Below are 19,594 nucleotides of genomic sequence, written 5' to 3'. Positions count from 1 at the left end.
GTGGCATCCTCAGCGTGGCGATCACTCGGCGACCAATTAGCCTTCTGGCGGCTGTGGCTCAGAAAGCCGGCTCCTACAGTCCACATGCCGAAGAGGACAAGATACTGAACCCTAAATGTCGCTGTGTTTATGTATGTGAATGGGAAAATAGACTGAATGTAGTGTGAAGTAGCCGGAAAGGCTAGAAAAGCCTTCTATTTATATTATAAATAACACAACTGTAATCATCATCAAAGGTTGAGTGGTTCTGTTTTTCAATCCGTGTCCTACAACTGCATGCGATTCTCACTTTCGTCACTCAAACTTGTGTCATTCTGTTATGAGGCAAACACAAAAAAACATGCACAAAAAAAGTTTTGCTCAACCTTATGAATCTTTTATTTTCAAATGATTTAAAAAGTCTGATTTAGCAGGTTTTAGCGAGTACTCACATTTGTATATTCATAAAAACAGCTGCAAAAGGACATTTTGACACAGGCTTGCCAGCTGTGGTTGTAATTACTTTTACACCCATCCACAGTGACTCCCATAAAAAATAAAATTATACAAAAAATTAGACAAAACTTAATTCAGAATTCCTCCATTAGAGACTCATTCAGGTAATTACTATTCAGCAAGCTCATTAAAACATGTACACACAACTTTTATGCATTTTCCCCCCAGAATATATAAAAGTTTGACATCTATCGGCATATTTCCAAAAAGTGATTTTGTAAAAAGTGTCTGGAAGTGAAATGAACACAAAATATTAGAAAACATTACTGAAATAAATGGATTACCATCACCAAGACTATTGGTAATACTATGGTAAATTGCTCCTTTGTTAATTGTCTCTATTCTGAGCTTAAATGTATTTTAGCCTTTTTAATACTGTTACCTATTTTATAGATTTTTTTTATCTTAGCTAATGCCTGACTTTTCTGTCTACAACTTCAGATCTCCTTTGTAGAGATTTCCAACCTCAAAGATACTTACCTGGCAATCACAATGCTAACATGATGACAGCACAATCCTTCAATAAAGTAAACATCTTGGTTCATGATAGAAAAGTGTTTGGGGGGTAAAGTGACAGTAGTGACATCATTTTTCACAATCTAAGTGGCACTTTCAGACGACCTCGGACGTCCTCCAGCTTCTTCTAATAGATATTTAAAGTCTCTCATTTCTGCCCTCGAGCAAATGTTAGCATGCTAACATGCTAAACTAAGATGCTGACCATTGTAAACATAATGTATGGTGAGCATGTTAGCGTGCTGATGTTAGCAGCACAGCTCAAAGCTCTGTTGTGTCTCTTTTTTTTCAACAAGTAGTTGATATTTGGCCACTAGAGGGAAGAAAGATACTCTTATCCATGACTAAGACAATAGAGTGCTGCAGGGATGAGTCCTTAAACCCAGAAATTAGTTTGTTATTTGTTTTTAGAAGCCTGAAATACAGTCTGTGGTGAACACAAGTTTAAGGGAATATAACATTTTATTTCTCATTTTTGGTCTTAAAAAAGGCAGTTCCCACACTCACAGCCTCATGTGTGTACTAAAACAGGTGTGAAGATTATAATATGTTATAATTATCTTGTATTATAATGTTTTGTTTGCCAAACTGCATATTTTGCAATATTCTGCAATGATCCAAAAATCAAATATAAAATAAAAATACCATTGGCGTTTTATCGAGGGAACCACTGTGATGCTCACTTCCAGGGTTGGCTTGGAATAAAAGTCATCCCTGCAGCACTCTATACACATATTTAAACAGTCAGCAGAGGCCAAGAAACATCAGTATCCACTCAGCAAGTCTGTCTGTCTGCTGTTTGGTGCTGGGTCGGCTCTTTTTAAATAGCTCTGATTCAATCATACAGTCAGTGCACAGGCTGTTAAACCAAATAGGTGATACTTGGCTAATAACTCTATTACCACCTTAACATTACCCACAGTCATTTCATTTAATGTTGAAATCATAAATATTCATCAGTGCTAAGAATGATGTTTTCAGGGCACGTTTTGCTGCTCGTTTGCTCTTCTTCAGCTCCTCGCTTTTGTGCAAATCTGGGTTCAATGTGGGTCTGGTATAAAGTTACAGTAGTTTATCTACAGTTCATCTCGTGGGTGTGTGTCCTGCAGCCAGTGTTTGTAGACGGCCACAGGATCTACGTTCCAGTGCTTGTGGAAGGAGACGGCCTCCTCCAGTGTCTCGGAGTAGTCGTACGGTCGGGCCTAAAATATCAAGAACAAGGGATTTGTCGCGTGTGTATGTATATGTGTGTGTGTGTGTGTGTCCATGTATAAGTCTACTTAATTATTCATGTTTCATTCATTCATGGGAGTCCCACTGGCTGGTGACAATGTGCTCCAAGGTAGTTCATTCAATATCCTGTTATTATTGCCTGTGCAACCCGCAAGGGAGCCTGTCTGTCTTTTCCCACACATTGAAGACAAATATGAAAAGAATGGAGCTGACTCTGGATAAATGGTAAAGCCTTAAATCTGGCTGATATTGGAATACATTTAGCTCATTTAACGGTGAAATGAGATCAGAGGATTTGTTCCTCCGGAAGCTGATTTATAAATAATCCCGATGAGCAACACGCCATCGAACATTGTTGTTATTGAGTGTTTGTCAGGTTAAATGGGTTATATAGTTAAGAGAGGTCCTCATAACCATATGTAGAATATGTACTGTGTGCGTGTGTGTGTTTCCCACCTGGTGGAAGAGTGGACTGTGTGTGATGGGAACACCGAGGGAAGTGAAGCACCTGCCCAGCACCATGTCATCAGGAGCATCATCACTGTAACAGCGACAACCACTGGATACCAGCTTGGACGCCGCCACCCGACTGAGCACCATCCTGTAGCAGAACAGACACTTAAATAAGAAAAGGAAGTTGTTTTCCCACAAAAGTGAATCCAATGTTTGTAGAGCATATTTTAAAATAACCAGTCGAGCAGATAAATGCAAAGCAAACAGCCGTAAGAGCAGAGGAACACATCTGGGGAACATGGCAGGAGTAAAAAACATACACAACGGAAGATGAAGACAGCCTAAACTCATGTTCAATGTTATTTTTAGGTACAGCGATGTGTTGGGCCAGTTACCAACTGAGTCAGGTAAAGACAGTCTATACACACAGAAATGGTTCTCCGTCGAGAGCTTAAAGCTACCGCCTGTGCGGTGGTTACATTGGCTGTCGAGGCGAATAAAGACAAATGGCGCATCAAATTCCATTCACTTTCTGTCTGAACACCTGAACACCAAGAGCACGACCACACTCAGGCTCACCCTCCTCCTCCTGTGGTGTAGCTGTATCCATTCTGAAGCAAGCTGTAGCCGTATCTCTCCCCCAGGCTCACTGCTTCCTTCGGGTCATAGCAACGCAGCAGCCGCCGCAACCTGGGCAAACTATAGATGGAGAACAATCAGATCAATGAACAGACAGGAAGTGAGTCAAGCACATGCATGCATGCAAGTAGTGACCTGCATGCATCGGTGCATGATCGTTAAATAAATAACATCCTTTGAAGAGATGTAAGTAAGTAATAATTTTAATTCAGTGAGTCACCGCTGCAACTTTAATGAATAATGCATTTGAACAGTTTGTGTTGATGCTTTAAATGAGGAGAATTAGGAGTGGCAGGTGGAAACAGAATCCCTTCTCCCGGCTACCTGATGAGTGTATCATCATCAACAATGAGGAGCCAATCAGCCTTTGGCACAGCTTTGCTCAAGAACCGCCTCAAGATGGCAAACGTTTTCCCACAATGCCCTGCAGGGACACACAAACATACGGACATGGATATGAAATCGTCTCTATTGCTGTGGGTTTGCTTCGCCGCCACCTACTTTACATGCAGCGCTATCATTACTGGAGTGAATCTGATGGATGAATCACAAACAGCTTAAGGCATGTTTTCAGTTAGTGTCGGGTTATTCTCAACTTCTCAAGAGATATGTGGGGTAGGTTTTGAATTTGCAGAAAGTTTGGATTTGTTGGGGCGGGGATTAATCTGTGATTTAATCCCTCCAACACCTCCAAGTTCAGCTCACCTCTCTCAGTGTTCGGCACTCCCAGACTAATAGTGGGAATGGAGGCATCGGTGACATCGCTGTAGTACTCTAAATACCCAGCGTCTTTCTCCCAGGTTGCCTTCACAACTGGTACTGTGAGAAGAAAGAGGAGAGGGGGAAAAAAGAGATCAGTTGATAGAGAGACACATGGAGCTCTTAATGAAATCTCAGAGTTCCTAGTGCACAAAGGACTTAATGATTAAATCTCACGTCTCTCACTGCAGGTTGGTTTGGGTAAGAGCACCATCTGCATTAAAACTTCAAAATGATAACTGGCCACACTATTATTTTTTACTCAGTACACTATGACAGCTTGCGCTGCAATTTTAATAACCTGAATTTAAAGTAGCAGCCATGTTAATTAATTCGACTTTTGATGTTGTTCATTGCTTTAAAACAGTCAGTCAATAACTACTGGCTCCTTTGACCCCTAAAAACAGACAGAAATGTTTTGGATAATTACACAAAACGGTTGCATTTTCTGCCGACAGTAGATGAGGTAGTTTTAACCTCACAGGTTAACCAGGACTGGATGACCAGCGGACTGTAAGTGGCAGTCAACAAAAAAGCAGTGACAGAAAAAGAGTGCAGGGTACTTTTTGCAGCTAAATGTCCTGTAATTTCCATTTAATTTCCATTTATTCTGCGATAAACATAACCTGAAAAGAGGTTTTTTTTTTGGCAGTTTTGGCTTGTAAGTGTGTTGTGTGGTGTGTTTCATTGCTTAATAACTCCAGAAAAGCAGAATTTCTCTTCACTGCACCTAAACAATGGACAAAAAGTAGAAATATTACAGTTATTGAGATTCATTCATTAGAATAATGCAGTAGATGTAACCACCACTAATGTAACCAGTGGTGTAATGTAATTATTCATTTACTAGAGTACTGTAATACATTTTGAGGTACTTCCTTTTTATGCTACTCATTTTATTTTATTTTATTTTTATTTTTTTTCTAGTATAACTTTGCTGGTAATATTTCTGTAATAACTAAGCAGGATTTCTAATACGGGACTTTTTCTTCTAATTGAGTATTTTTGCATTAATTTATTGGTACTTTTATTCATGTTAATGATCTGAATGGGCCCTCCACTACTGCATAATATTTTTGAATTAATTCAACTGGGAATAAAGCATACGCACCTCGTTCTGAGTGAAATTTATGGCAAGTTTTCACAGCAATAAATACTTCTTCCCTCGACACCGGATCTCCCTAGAAAAGAGACACAAAAAAAAATGTTCCTCCTCGTTCACAAAAGATACACATATTTCTATTTAGCTTTCAGACTGACTTAGCTCACTCATCCTTGATAGGACCTGGTTATTTGTATTCCTCTACAAGACCTCGGCAGTGGCAATGTGAATAACGTTATTCAAGCTGGACTGCCGAGTCATAAATGTGATTTAAAGTGATGAATCATAAACGCAACCCTCTTTGATGTCCTTGAAGTGCTGCTTTTGAAAATTACCTCTGCGGAAATCTATGCATATTTATGGAACCAGATTATCACTGAGGGGAAGCAGGAACACCTTGATCACATTGGTGCAATAACACACGTTCACACCTGAAAGCAGTTAAAGGCCTCGGTCAAAGACTGCTAATGAGGGACAAGCAGTGCTGATGTCCCATCTTTGCACCACCAGATATATTTAGCTGGTCCCAGTCACAAGCTCACTCTTCTAACCCTCAGGCCACCCAACTTCCCAACATACAGTTGGGATCAGTAACAAGAATTCATGTGCAAAATATTTCACGTGCCTGTTGGTATATCAGTATATCAATGGCTATTTATTATCCACAAACATCCGTATCACAGATGCATTCACAAATACAAATAGACACAAATACAGAGCTGTTAAACATCAATAAGAGTCATACATACACAGTCTGGCAGGTAGGATGTAAATGTTGTGGCACAGTCGTCTCTCGTCTCTGTACAAAACTCTGGAACTGCTGTCAGCGTTGGACCATTCCCTTCCTCCCAAATATACAATGCAATCTGGAAAACCAGAGACAGACACGGAGACGAGGTACAATGGCTCAATCTGGGTCCTCAAATGGATGCCTTGAATGCCTTCCTAAGTCTGCTGTCCCCACGAACCGACCCGTCACAGGTAGAAAGAGAACGGATGGATTGAAGAGATGACACATAGAATCACAAACCGCCTGGGAACTGTTTCAAAGTACCTCATGCTTCAAGTCGATGGTGAAATCTGACTTTAGATGCTCATGTTGGATCCGCTCAGCAAGTCTGAAACGCATGAAAGTGAAAGATGTTGAAAGAAGAGAAACAGCGGAATAGAAATGGAAACCGTATATGAGGATACACAGTCACAGTCATGGAAGTTCTTGGTTTGGTTCAGCAAAGTCTTCGAATCCTGTTTTGCGTTTTCTGCATTAAGAAATAGCAAAAGCTCCTGATTTGATGTATTTGATCCTTTGAATCAACGCTCTGTAGATTAATAAGTACTAATGAGATAATCATATGAAGGTCCTCTTAAAGCAAAATGTCCAAAAGAAAGGAAATCAGTAACACATTCATGCAGACGCACCTCTGGAGCAGCGGCGTGCTCAGAGCCCAGCCTGCTGCAGGGTCAGGGTAGCTAAAGGAACTGGGGTCTTCAGAGAACGCGTAGTGGTGGATAATGGAGGCCTCGTTGTCATGGAGACACTTACCCAAAAACCATTCCTTTGAGTCGCAAAAAGGAGCACGACGTCAGGATGATATGTAAAGAAAGTTGCACGGTTATTTTCTTGCCGTTGCTCGTTAAGATCACGATTAATACATTCACATAGCAGGAAATGCCGTATAATACATATAGTCAGTATTGTTAAGAGGTATGCACGTCATGGCGTCTGCATCTCACCTCATGGACTTGATATCTTTGGAGGACCTGCAGCAGAACAGGCAATCTGATGCTGGTTTCCTCCTCGATGAAGAAAAACCAGGATGCTGAGTGGCTATAAGTGGCAGAGAGACTGGAAAGATCCACATGAAGTTATTAACATTATGCATGCATTCATGCTGTAGGAGTCATTAAAGCTTCAACTTCAATTAAATCTCATTGAATCTGACTTCTGCGTGTGTTTATCTCTTACTGAGGAAGTGCAGGAAGGATACTCCAATCTCCTTCATACTCTGACAGCTCATGGAGAAGAAGAACACCTGGAAGTCCCTGCATGACGTAAAGTAATTACATTTGAAAATGAGTACAAACTTTGTGTGTGTGTGTGTGTGTGTGTGTGTGTGTGTGTGTGTGTGTGTGTGTTCACTCCTATATATCTAAAATCTTTATCTGTTTATTCAGTCATAAAGGTAAAGGAGTTTGTTAAACACACTCCATAAGAGGTGTTTATTAGTGTGTGTTAGATGTTTTAGTTGTTACAAAATAATGCTAATTAGAGACCTTCCTTTACTCGACATTAATGTTGTATTTTATTCTTTTGATATACCAGGTTTTTGTGGAATATGCATGTATTTGGGAAACAAATATAGCCAAAACTATCATGTAAATGACAGCTTACACATTAAGTTTACCAAAAAACAAACATTGTATGCATTTGATTGAATTTAAGTGTCAAATCATGCTGAAACAATGAAAATGTGTTCTTTCAATGTTTTTCTAAATGTTAATCTGAGACAATCAAAGACATCTAGGGTCCTGCTGGAAGATGGTGTGATTTGTTTACTGCAAGACTCTGCAAGTTTGACCAACTCCTCGAGGGATAGTTGATGATTAACAGCTCAAAATGGTCATACAGTTGAATCCACAACTTGCTAAAATGGTTTCAACAAATACATTTTAACCTTCATGAAGGCAGGACGTTTTACAGGACTGTTGCATAACATGAGTTTTAGCAAGGAGCACTGTATCTAATAAATGTAACGACTAAAAGTGACATTTTAGACACAAGTAAAAGATCAAATATTTCATTGCTAATAGTCATCCTCTAGCAGTACTAACAATAAAAATATGTGTCCATGTTACAATGAAAATAGTTGATTTTCATCACTTGCTGATAAAACTTTTAGTATGAGTCATGATGAACACAACGTTTTGGCAGTTTGCTTACAATTACACAGAATATTCACCACAAAAGTACGGTTACTTCATGTCCAAACAGACAATCAGGACTGAAAGTCCACTCTTCTCAGGTCTACCTCAGATTCTGAGGGCGTTCGATGGGGCTCATCACCATCTACTTCCAGTGTTGTGGTGACATGCGGGCAGAAAGAGCCGAGAGAGAGCGGCGGCCAAACGAGCCAACTCTGTAATGAGGCTGGATGATGTGGCTGGATTAAAAGGCCAGCAGCCACCATAGGACTCCTACTCTCTCCAGATAAATCGGAGAGAAACAGTCGAACTGAGAACATAAACACCTGGTTTCACGTCAGCCGAGACAGGCGTGACGCACAACCTGCCCTCGTTCAACACGGTCTGCTACAATCAAGGTGTATCTGGCTGTGATAAACATCACTAGAGAAAGATTTCACTCGTCTACCTCACTTAGACAACACACACACACACACACGCGCGTTTCAGGGCGAGTTTGGAGAGGAAGCAGGGCTAGCTGCTGTTTGGCTTACACCAAGGGCCAGGTGTAGGCTAACTGTTGAAATCTGCAGAGCTGCCTGTCTTCTATCCCTCTCTCTGTTCTGGTGCCAACATGATCGCAGGCCAAATGCTGGCTGGGGCTTTTGGACGGATTACTTTTCATTCTTAGTTTTGTAGATCTACAACTTTTTGTACATAGAGTCTATGTGTTGGAAAATACATTATTGTCATTCTTAAACCATAACAAGACAAATGTTAAGCTCATTTTCATAACTGCCATCTAAAAAGAGGCAACACATTGTCTGATGTCACTATGTTTAAGTTACATGACACCTACGTGTACGGTAAGGGCATAAACAGCATTAGTCATCTTGAAACTTATTCTTGTAGCTGACAAACCTGCTACATTTGAATTGAAAATGCCGTAATAGTGTTGCTCGAACTGCAAATCAAGGCTGAAACTGAAACTGAATGTTAATTGAATGGCCAACAGAAGAAAGGTTACTCAATTATATTCTATATTTTATGGAATAACATAGCAATATTATTAGAACACTGTGAGGGAATTAGGGTGGACATGAATGAAAATATTTCCACTTTTGCTCTATTAATTTGCAGGTCCAGTCAGAGAGAGAGATATATAATATCAGCGAAGCAGTTGTTGCCAACTTAATGATTTGCTCATAAAAGCTTTGCATGAAGAGCTGTGGGTAAGTCAAAGGGAAACTGTAAGACTTGGGGGCAAAAATATAGAGTATAGAAAAGTGAGGGAGGTGTATAATTCCCATAATTAATATGAACATATCATCGACACACATTATATAGACATCTTTTACATATTGTACATAATCATGCAGTCTATATGCTTCAAGTATTTATCTCTTTGAACTTGTATTTTTTTACAACTTCCCTATTCCTTATATTGTACGTGCAAACAAACTCGGCCAATAATACTGATCCAGGTTCACAGCTGTCATGCATGTCCTTAAGAGCCATGAAGCTAAACTAATGTTTCTTGAAGTTCCCACTAACTGCATTGTCTTTATGTCTCTCAGGTAGAAATTGGTGCAGAAACACCTCGAACCGACACGTGGCCTCAAAACCAAAACTATCCCAGAGGTGTCAAATTCAATCACTGCTCCCATTCTGCCACCGCTGAGTCACATACTGATGTGTTCGCAAACAAGGTGTCCATGATTCAAGTTTCTCCAGATGCTACACCGCATTTGTTTTATTTTTTTATATAGGCAGAGGTCTCAAACAACAGACTCGGAGGACGAAACATTATCATGATCAAATCACAGCGACCCACTTCCTGCCTTGACAGCCAAATAACGCCAGAAACATGTGAGACGCTTAAATCGTCCCACAGTCAAGGGAAATAATGATTTCACAACAGTCTGGGGCATTTTTTTTATTTCTAACATGTTCGAATGGAAATCATTCCACGGAGCCCCTGCTGACTGCCTTCTGGCATCTTTTTCTATCAGGGAGGGTTTTTTTCTCAAAATGAGTTCGGAGGCAATTAAAGACAGCATGACCTTCTTTATTTCACAGTTTCCATCCCCATCAGAGGAAATTCAACAATTTTGCATTCTCTACTGCATGCTGTTATGTCCATAGATCTTCATTCACTGCATAACACATTAGTCTTGCAGGCACACATGAGTAAATTACAGTGTGAGAATGGAGTTCCTCTCAGCTCAGGTAGGAGAGCTCTATGACAAGGAGGACACCTATTGGTACCAGTGTAATACGACAGCGAAGTCAAATTCCAAAAGTGACACATTAAAAGTCAAACTGCTTGCAGCATCATTATGTAATTGCCCACACAATATATTATATTACAATATACACAACCTTGAGCCCTTAATTGTGCTTCCAACCATAAACTGCTTCCTACAAATCTGCCTCAAGCAGTAAGCTTACTAAATGATGTACCTATATTAACGATTCCAAAAGCAAGAGTACGCACTTATATTTGTTGACATTTCCAATGCTGAGCTAACTTGCTCGCTGGCAGGATTTCTTCAACAAACTGACTTTCTCTCCGTCTACTCCCTCTTACAAAGCCAGACTTATGTTTTCCTCACCGAATCAGTCAAGTTGCTTTTCAAGGTTTACTGTATGTCAGAATGAAAATCCTGGATGAATACATAACGCTGAGACTCTGTGCACACAGACAGCTGTCAGTTGATTTCTGCTGTCACTGCTAATTAAAACAGACAAATAGTGGAGAATATATGTTAATGTTTCCGAATGAGCAGGATCATCGTCCAACTGCAGAAGGAAGACAATAATATTTTTCATCTCCAGTCAATGGCTCCTGTGTTTTGTTTATTGTAGGTTACAGCCTAATACACAGTCACTGTTGAGGAAATGTAAGTCTGGTAAATGATGAATTCATGGGCAACACGGGAAAAATGTAACTGTGTTAACTTTATAACACTTTTTCTGCTCCGACTCCGGCTGTTTTTCTTAAAGATAAATGTGCACAATCTACATCTACTGGATGGAAAATGGAAGCTCTGTCTTTTAAATACCTGTTGCCATGGTGAATCGTGAACAAACTCTGATCAAATGTTCTGGAACAAAAGACTCAAGAGTTTCCCATCCCGGTGTTACTCAACTCAGAGGTCAGGGTTAGGCTCAGACTTTGTTAAACCTGCTTTCTGAAACAGGGCCAACCGCCGAGATCTAAACCCGGCAAAGATGTTAATCTTCTGCCGGTCAGATATTACCTGTCCCAGCTCAGCAGCCTGCTGCAGAACCTCCGCCTTCTTCTGACCCCCTCGACGGGCGTGGAAGGAGTTCCTCTGACTCTGGATCACCAGCACCACCTCCTCCAATCCTGAGAAAGATGCACACAAGGAAGGTGACAACAAACCTGGAAACGATGTGTTTATTGTAATGAACGATCTTACAGATGTTGGTGTTTTACCCATGTACACTCTCTGGATCAAATCAGACCTCATTAATATGCAAAAAGTAATTGATTCCTAAACAATGTGTCACCACTGACAAATCCTCAGAGCATCTACGGTGAAATCCCCATCACTCACCAATAGAGCTGTGTGCTGTGTGCTCCTGGTGCTCTGCTGCCTGCCGGGAGTCAAGAGGGATTCTCGTTAAGTCTGACACACGCTGAGTCACACGATGAAGCACGATGACAGTGAGAATCTGAAGGCACTTACGTGAGCATGGCCAGTGTGTTTGTCGTCAGCAGAGGAACCTTGAGGAAAAGATTATTATGTAATCAAAAAGCATTAATTAGTTGTGATTAGTTTATGAGTAGCCAATTCATCTTTCAGTCAACTTAACGACCAGTAGAGGTGAGAGTTCACAGCAGAGGTCGTATGTCAAGCAAAATTGTGTGCCTGTTTTTTAATCATTGGAAACAGAACATCTCTGGATTTTGTACTGAATATGTCACTTTGAGCGACAAGACACATTAACCAATAATGGAAATAATTGCTAGTTGAATCTCATTAATATGCAGATATTTCTGTCAATAAGCTTGTCTTCACTGAAAACTTAAGTGCAGCGAGTACAAACTATGAAGGCATGAAAAGAACCACTTTTCAACTTAATTATTTCCACGGACGCTTCTGTCTAATTTCATTGGTGCATATTTTTTTTTTAAATACATGACACAATAAATGTAATTACCTTCACGTGCATCACTTAAACTACCTCTGGTTTGCACAACCCGAGTTCACCTGCTTTGTGGTGTGTGCGTCAAGCCATCCACTATAAAATCGCCTGCATGTATGTAATTTCAAACTAAAACTCACTATTCAATATTTTGAAGCAAAGCAAGTACCACACTGTCACTGACGAATACAATATGATTGGTGTCTTAATAAACACATATGCTGACACGTTTTTTTTTAAACTGTAATGGCCTCTATGTGTTGATAAGTTATAAACTACCATTACATTGAAGGCCAAATCGAACCAACTTCCGGTATTTTCCAGCCGTCCTGACGCAGTGAATCGTGCTTACTGCTAGCGGGTTTAGCTAACGCGGTAGCTGTCTCAGTAGGGCGTTGACGCCCCCTTACCAAGCCAAAGAAGAAGCACGGCGACCAGTTTACATCCGTTCACCACATTATACTGTCCCATGGTTCCCCTGGCTGGTTTTTCTTTCATTTGAAATCACCGTCCGTTCATGGCGAACCGCCGAAACCGGTAGCTACATTCCTGTACTGGCAGGAATCTGTGCTCAACTGTGGGGACTGTTAGTGCAGAGCTATAGCGACCTCTAGAGGCCACTGGTGTTACTACATTGACATACAGTACTGTTGTTAACGAGGCTGCAGTACACCAGAATAGTATTTTGTCCTTCATTTTGATATAGTATATAACATATATAATGTCATATATAATAGTTATACTAACAGACAATGTTGTTCATGTTTAGCATAGTAAATATGCATCAAGTATTACAGTTTTAATTATAGAGTTGTGTTTTACAGCGAGGCTATAGTTACCTAGAAGATAATGATTTTACTTACAAATATTATTGGCTGATACATTACACATTGTATAGATTATACTTATGTATCATTTTATAAACATTTGACCGATGATGTCTAGTTATATGAAATATAAATCTCATATTTAATGTAAAAATATATAAATCAGCTGTGCTCATGATTTGTATACATTTACATTTGTCATATCGTTAAAGTATAATATCAGTTCAGAGGTTTATCAGAAAAAAATGCTTTAAAAGAAAACTGATTGGTACTTTAAATTAGCACAAGATATCTGTATTTTTCCACACAAATAAAAGAAGGTCTGAGTCATGCCACAGAGTTTATTTTCCACACTCTTCCTCCTCCATGCTGCAACTCAACAAAAGATTCGCTGACTAATCTCTGAAGTGCACCGTCTGTCCCCGTCTGCCCTCCAGATGGAGGTCTGAGATTATATGAAAAGAAAAACACAGTAAACAGATAAAGACAAACTGAACTCCATGGGCTTTACAAACATTGTGTCTGTGAGTAAGAATAGTGTTTTCAGGACAGGTGTCTTTTTACGGTCTTATGTGAGAAAGCGGTAGCCAGAAATGAGGCTGAAAGCATGATTTCGGTTGTTGGTCAGTCTGGCGGAGACATCCAGAACAAATGAGTCAACAGTCTCCTGACCACAGAGTCTAAACATGGCCATGAAAATTAAACAGGCTGGTTCTGCTGTAGAACCACAACTGTGAGCCGTCACATTTTTGTGCAAATAAACTTTACGGTAAGAAATCCAAACGACAGGGCTGCAATCTGTAGCAGCTTGAAAGAATGAGGACAGTGGAATACTATGTGTGCTGAAGGATAAGCTGCTATTATTCACTTTGTAGCACAAGTGGGTATGTCATAAAGGTCAAACTGTTAAAGGTGGCAATAAAACCAGAGAAAAAAGTGATTTATGGATTTGTTTTGGATTCTGTCTGTGGGTCATTTGCTGAAGAAAGATAAATTACATGTGTCGCTCTAAAAGGTCCTAGCAAACATTGCTTATGGATTACAACTTTGACTTGCACGCCTAGACGGTTGACCTGAATCACAACTATGCAGCAAATTGATGTTGTCATTCCCACACAAACACTCTCAGGTGACAGACAGCTTCTGTTACTTTACAGCCTCCACACTGGAAGTAAATAAAGTCCTCTTGGAAGAGCTGTGTCATAACCGCAGGCTGCACAGGTCAGGTCCTGCATAATGAAGCAGGAAGTAGAATATATTTGCCTTCAAAATAAAGTTAGTTTTAGGAAACATCTGAGACTACCGGTACCCATATATATTTATTCAAACACCAAATTAAGTAGAACATCTGTAACATATGGACAGCATGATTTAATTTGAACTTAACATTTATTTGAGTGGCAAACCTTCACGTTTGAGACAATGAGAATGGGTGATATCCTTGCTAAATGACTACCATTATTTTGGCGAAAGAGAAACCGGAAGTCCCCTCGACGTCATCACATCCAACTTCACAGTGCTTCTTAAAGCCGCAGACTCGAGGCGGGCGACGTAAGACAGCTGCGGCCGCAGGAGGAGCGGGACGTACGGGGGAAAAAGTGAAACACCATGACGAGAGACAAAGTGTCCCACAGCAGGATGAGAGTGACCGAAGTGGGCGAGTTCCTGAGCAAACCTCCGGCCGGTTTCTCCGTGGAGGTTCTCAGCTCGGGATACCGAGTCCACAGCGACCCGGAGGAGAGCCTGGTGCTCATCGACGACTTCTCCTCCTGCAGGGGGGAGATAGTTTTCCAGAAGTCGCTGGGAAGGTGAGGGGAGGGATTGATGCACAGCCCTATCAATACGTACATGCATTCATATTTACAAAAAAACATGTTTTTTAAACAGGAAAGTGAAAATGCAAAATCTATGGGAGTACAGCAGCATGAGAGCGAGTCTGCTGTCAAAGAGGATCTACCTGCTGGTGTCTGCCTGCGAAGAAACCAACAAAAGGGCAGAAGCCAGTGGTGAGTTAAACTGTAGCCTGTCATTCATATAACCATACGACCTGACTCTGGCATAATGAGGCTGCAACGAAATAATTACACAGTAAAAACTGTCCACTCAGCACCACTATGCTGGGTCATGCAGTGTGGTTTGCTGGCTTCCTAATTTGGGATGTTTGCAATGGATGGAGTAGAGAAATTACAAAAGCAGCACACATTTAACAATAACAATAGCAGCACACAGTTTTTTCTGCATTTAATCTCCCCTCTTCAACCCTGCATCAGTGCTGAAGCAGTTTGTGGTGTCCACAGACGGCAACGATCCCTTCATCAAGTGGCAGATGGAGCGAGGCCTGGACTGGACCATCTCCTCTGTCGCTGGGGAAAGCTACAGGGTAGATGTGAGCACGACTTTATGGACTTTCTCTTTGCTTTTTTTTAATATGTTTTCAGCTGTCTCCCTTGTATCTTGGTCCTGAAAGTGGCTTTTTTCCTGATATCAGATTGACTTGACTGAACAAGTGGAGAACTGGGCAGCACAAAACATCCACATCGCAGCTGACGAACTGAGAAAAGTCAAACCTGTGTGGAGAGACGCCTCCTTCACCCTCAAATACTACTCTGATGCCCTCTTTGACTTCCCACACTGGTTTGGGTTCAGCAAAAGAAAATTTAATGTAACAACCTTTATTCTCCTATGTATGTGAATGTTGATGACCATTACCTGTTCTGTATTAGTCTCTAACTTCTCCTCTCTGCTTATCTGTTGCCCTTAAAGTTGAGACTGACATGAGCCAGCAGTGGATGGAGGAGAGGGAGGAAAAAAGACTGAGTTTGTCTGCTCGGTTTTTGATGGAGTTCAGGTCTGCTTCCTCAACTTGATCAACGGACGGATGGTTGTAACCTGTCAGGAGAAGCACCACCTCTTGGGACTGCAGGAATTTATAATCACTGTTGGGTCCAGATGAGGAATTCAAAAATATTTAGGCAAATGTTGTGTCTAAATAGATTTTTTTGTGTGTCGACATTTACCTCACTGTCTGAGGTGTTGAAGGGGTCACATCTGTGCTACTGCATAATGAAAGGTTTGTAGATATTTGTATATTTTGACGTTTTTATTTTTTATTCAACTCAAACGCAATAAATGCTCTTTTACAAAAACAACCAAAAACTGTGTTTTGATTGAGTTCTATCAGTTAAACGTGGGGACACGTTGTTGCCGTTATGTGACAACGTGCAGCACTAAGGGATGAGGAGCAGAGCGCTCGCAGCGCTGGTGATGGTTTCCACGGTCTCCTTGTAGTCGCTGCCGTAGAAGCGCACCAGCAGGTAGTTGAAGATTCCCACGATGCACATCAGGACCAGGAAGAAGACGATGCGTTTTCCAAACATGAAGCCCGGGGTGCTGGGTGTGAAACATATATGAGTTATACCATGGATCTACACACACAGAACACAGATCACTTGAGTTCATTTTTACCTTTGAGAGGTTTGTCCCATGTATCCGACAAAGTACTTCTGCCTGACTACCAGATACATGATCCCAGCAAAGGCAGCAGGAGCTTCAAATAGATGACAGAAAAACACTTGAATTCTGCATATAACCTTCATTTGTGTTAATAATAAGAATCCATGTGGAAACATATAAATACATGGTGCACTTTTGGCCTGGGGTTTTGTTTTTTACGATTTTGGGTGTGGCCCTCTTTTTTTGTGACACACATAGAGTCACATTTCTATTCTTGGGATTAATCTTATCAGTGAAGCCCATAAAACTGTTGGCAGAGGGCTAGCATGCACATGATGACTGACTGTTTGCATTGTTAGTGGAGGAAATTCCCACTCCCGCTTGAGGCAGTCTACACTACTATTTTTGCCATCTTTTATATGTAATGTGTTGAGGCATGTTAAGCTTTAAGGCAACAGTGAGTAAGCTATTCTTCTTTAAATGATCAACGCAGAGTGGAATTAAGTGTAATGTTGTTTAGAGGGCTGCTGATTAACATAAAACTGATGCACAGATCCAAATAACGCTCTTAAATGTCTTACTGTGTGGGTGTATTGTGTTTAAAAGTGGGTCAGTCTGCTTTATGGTAACTGATTAATGATTACCTTGACTGAGACACAGGCCGGCGCACCACATCACTGCCAGGAACGTAGGATACGCATCCATGCAGTTACGACTGGAAACATGTAGGAAAGACGTGGAATCAGCACATTTCAAGGAGGTCACCTCTTAAACTACGAGACAATCTGTGTTACAGACAACATGGAGACTGAAACCGAGCCCCCTTTCTCCATTTCTGTGAGGACATGCTTTGAAACTGGCTGTAAAATCCAAGGGATCAAACGGTGCATGAGCTAAGAAAACCTCGGTGTGTCAGACAGAGTGTCGGAGGAACAGCGTTGCATTGGGAAGCCAGGAAAAATTGAGCCCACTCTCAGTCAGCACGCACTGGCTGTTGCAATACATTGCAACAATAATCAGTACAATGTGTTGCACAGAGCCGTGGCCCTCAAACAAGGAGGGTTATCCAGAAGACATCATACCTCAGAACAGTTGTCAAGCCATGGTTGAGGATAAAGTGGCCCCAAAGATCAATCTGAGGGGTCACAGGCTGATTTGTTATACCAAATCCTTCCAGGGTTTTCTTGTGAAACACTACGGCCTTTAACAAGAGCTATTACAAATTATTAAACTGCCACTAAACATTTGCGTCACATTTCAGACGTTTGAAATCCTCAAGTTACCTACAAGACAGGATGTGGCTCAGATGTTTCCTTCTAAAAAACGGGAAGTGCATTGTTGCTTGTGGACTAATAGAGCCATTGTGTCAGCTACAAATATATGATTTGAATGTCAGGCTTTGGTGTAATAGTCAAAGCAGCGATGATGCAGCAGCGTGGATCGTTATCTGCAGTACTGCAATGCATGATTATGATTTACTTGGTGGACTATTTTTAGTCACAAGGCCGATAAAATGTTAAAAATGTTGGTATGATCGCAATTTCATAAAGTTTGGGGTGCTGTATTCAGATTGTCAGACAGTTTAAAACACAATCACTTTCAATTAACAATGATAGAGAACTTTTTTTTGTTAGTTGTAAACTTCTAAACTAAATCTATGAATTGATAAACATTTTGTTTGATTGTTGAACTGAGACATCTAAGTTGTGAGGCGTAAAATTCAAATTTTTTGAGAAACAAACTTGCTTTTAAGTTGCACATGATCCCTGGATTTAAATTTGAAACGGAGCAAAGACGGCAAATGTATGAGCAGTTTTCACTCTAACTCAACTTTCACGGAAGCAAATGACGATGAGTCACATAACTGAGAGGCTGGAGGAAGAAATGTTTATTCTAACGGCTATTGTTGCCTTGTCAGCAGGCATTCAAATGAGCTCATTCATTTTAATGCAAATGAGAGTAATTTGAATCCACCCCCTCCCCCCTATATATAGGTAATATTTGGTGGAATGTAAAACCACGTATTTTTTAAGTTTATGAATATGAGTGATAGTACAATAATGACACAAATCCCATTGTTTTACTTATATGTTTAATTAGATTAACAGAGGAACTGAGTGTGGAAGGGTACTTACTTGGCGCAAGAAACTCGGTCAAAAGCAGATGTTTGGGTAGTTTGACAGTTGCAGGCCTTCTCTACCTTCAGGGCGAAGAATCCTAAAAAAAACACAGAGATCATCAACGTCATCACAACATCCCTTTAATGAAACTCAAACTACTGATCTGATCATTCCTGCTTCTCCTCACCATTCTGGAGTACGCTGATGAGGGTGACGATGACCAGGAGGTAGATGTTCTCCACCACTACGCTGTCCATGCTGAGTGTCGGAGCAGGTCGACTGAGAGGCCGTGCTTCTCTTTCACCTCCAGAAGTGCGACTTTGCCGTGAGCTTACAGCACACAACATAAACCCTGGTCTGTCCCTGACATCATCTGCTCGCCCATCCCACCTCCATCCCAAGTACACACTTGTTTGTGGCTTCCTCTTTATGTAAATGATGCTCTGGCTTAATACAGAGGGGTGCACACAAGCCTGCCACTTCCTCTGTGCTTGTGTGAGACACACAGACACACCAAATTTGCATTGCTGCTGCCCTGTAGGCTCGTTGAGTGGCCTTTAAAAAGGATCTGTTAATATTATTATATGAAAAGGCCTTATTTCACAATGGCTCAGTATTGTTATTGATTATAGGTGTGCTCTTGAGTGTCTGCTGCTCTGGTAGAAGAAGTACTGAGATCAGAAATACCTGTAAAGTATTCCATGACAGGTTAACATTTGACTCAGCGTAATGAACCTATAAAGTGTGTGGAGTGGACAGTCATTGTAATATTGTAATTGATCATATATTTTGTATGTGAGATATTGATCTTCAAAGTTTCAAGTATCTGGTTTAAAATACAACAAGGAAACACAAGTGCCTCCACATTGTACTTCAGCATAGTATTTGAGTAAATGTCACCCCCCACCACTGGTCTGCTG

The 19,594-nt window shown here is 40.8% G+C and overlaps 3 protein-coding genes across 3 annotated transcripts; 1 reads left to right on the top strand and 2 right to left on the bottom strand.

Annotated features, from left to right (window-relative positions):
- Positions 1–265: 265 nt before the first annotated feature.
- b3glctb (beta 3-glucosyltransferase b) lies at positions 266–12,825 on the bottom strand. The gene is made up of 15 exons (XM_084028809.1): positions 12,685–12,825; positions 11,815–11,852; positions 11,683–11,722; positions 11,362–11,471; positions 7,164–7,240; positions 6,932–7,043; positions 6,617–6,753; positions 6,252–6,315; positions 5,947–6,063; positions 5,207–5,276; positions 4,042–4,155; positions 3,661–3,760; positions 3,277–3,396; positions 2,701–2,845; positions 266–2,213 (listed from the first exon to the last, which is right to left on the bottom strand). The coding sequence occupies exons 1-15, from the start codon at positions 12,770–12,772 to the stop codon at positions 2,088–2,090; spliced, it is 1,458 nt and encodes a 485-aa protein (XP_083884935.1). The 5' UTR covers positions 12,773–12,825; the 3' UTR covers positions 266–2,087.
- Positions 12,826–14,438: 1,613 nt separating this feature from the next.
- Positions 14,439–16,004, top strand: medag (mesenteric estrogen dependent adipogenesis). The gene is made up of 5 exons (XM_084028976.1): positions 14,439–14,909; positions 14,989–15,107; positions 15,372–15,487; positions 15,590–15,763; positions 15,865–16,004. Exons 1-5 carry the CDS (start codon positions 14,710–14,712, stop codon positions 15,877–15,879), a joined length of 624 nt encoding a protein of 207 aa, XP_083885102.1. The 5' UTR covers positions 14,439–14,709; the 3' UTR covers positions 15,880–16,004.
- A 196-nt stretch (positions 16,005–16,200) lies between these two features.
- On the bottom strand, positions 16,201–19,076 carry alox5ap (arachidonate 5-lipoxygenase-activating protein). The gene is made up of 5 exons (XM_084028977.1): positions 18,862–19,076; positions 18,690–18,771; positions 17,199–17,269; positions 16,567–16,648; positions 16,201–16,491 (listed from the first exon to the last, which is right to left on the bottom strand). Exons 1-5 carry the CDS (start codon positions 19,019–19,021, stop codon positions 16,329–16,331), a joined length of 558 nt encoding a protein of 185 aa, XP_083885103.1. The 5' UTR covers positions 19,022–19,076; the 3' UTR covers positions 16,201–16,328.
- Between the last annotated feature and the right edge of the window lie 518 nt (positions 19,077–19,594).

This window comes from Eutrigla gurnardus (genome assembly GCF_963514095.1).
Source record: "Eutrigla gurnardus genome assembly, chromosome: 15".
Classification (NCBI taxonomy): domain Eukaryota; kingdom Metazoa; phylum Chordata; class Actinopteri; order Perciformes; family Triglidae; genus Eutrigla; species Eutrigla gurnardus.
The sequence above is the reverse complement of the archived record's forward strand: the minus strand, read 5'-3'. Positions and strand labels throughout refer to the sequence as shown.

Coding starts and splice junctions, on each gene's coding strand:
- medag (XM_084028976.1), top strand. CDS start 14,710: ATGACGAGAGACAAAGTGTCCCACAGCAGGATGAGAGTGACCGAAGTG. Junction 15,108..15,371: donor CAAAAGGGCAGAAGCCAGTG/GTGAGTTAAACT, acceptor ACCCTGCATCAG/TGCTGAAGCAGTTTGTGGTG. Junction 15,488..15,589: donor GGGAAAGCTACAGGGTAGAT/GTGAGCACGACT, acceptor TCCTGATATCAG/ATTGACTTGACTGAACAAGT.
- b3glctb (XM_084028809.1), bottom strand. CDS start 12,772: ATGAAAGAAAAACCAGCCAGGGGAACCATGGGACAGTATAATGTGGTG. Junction 3,761..4,041: donor AGTGCCGAACACTGAGAGAG/GTGAGCTGAACT, acceptor GTGTCCCTGCAG/GGCATTGTGGGAAAACGTTT. Junction 2,214..2,700: donor ACAGTCCACTCTTCCACCAG/GTGGGAAACACA, acceptor TTGATATTTTAG/GCCCGACCGTACGACTACTC.
- alox5ap (XM_084028977.1), bottom strand. CDS start 19,021: ATGTTGTGTGCTGTAAGCTCACGGCAAAGTCGCACTTCTGGAGGTGAA. Junction 18,772..18,861: donor CATCAGCGTACTCCAGAATG/GTGAGGAGAAGC, acceptor TGTTTTTTTTAG/GATTCTTCGCCCTGAAGGTA. Junction 17,270..18,689: donor GACCGAGTTTCTTGCGCCAA/GTAAGTACCCTT, acceptor ACATGTTTCCAG/TCGTAACTGCATGGATGCGT.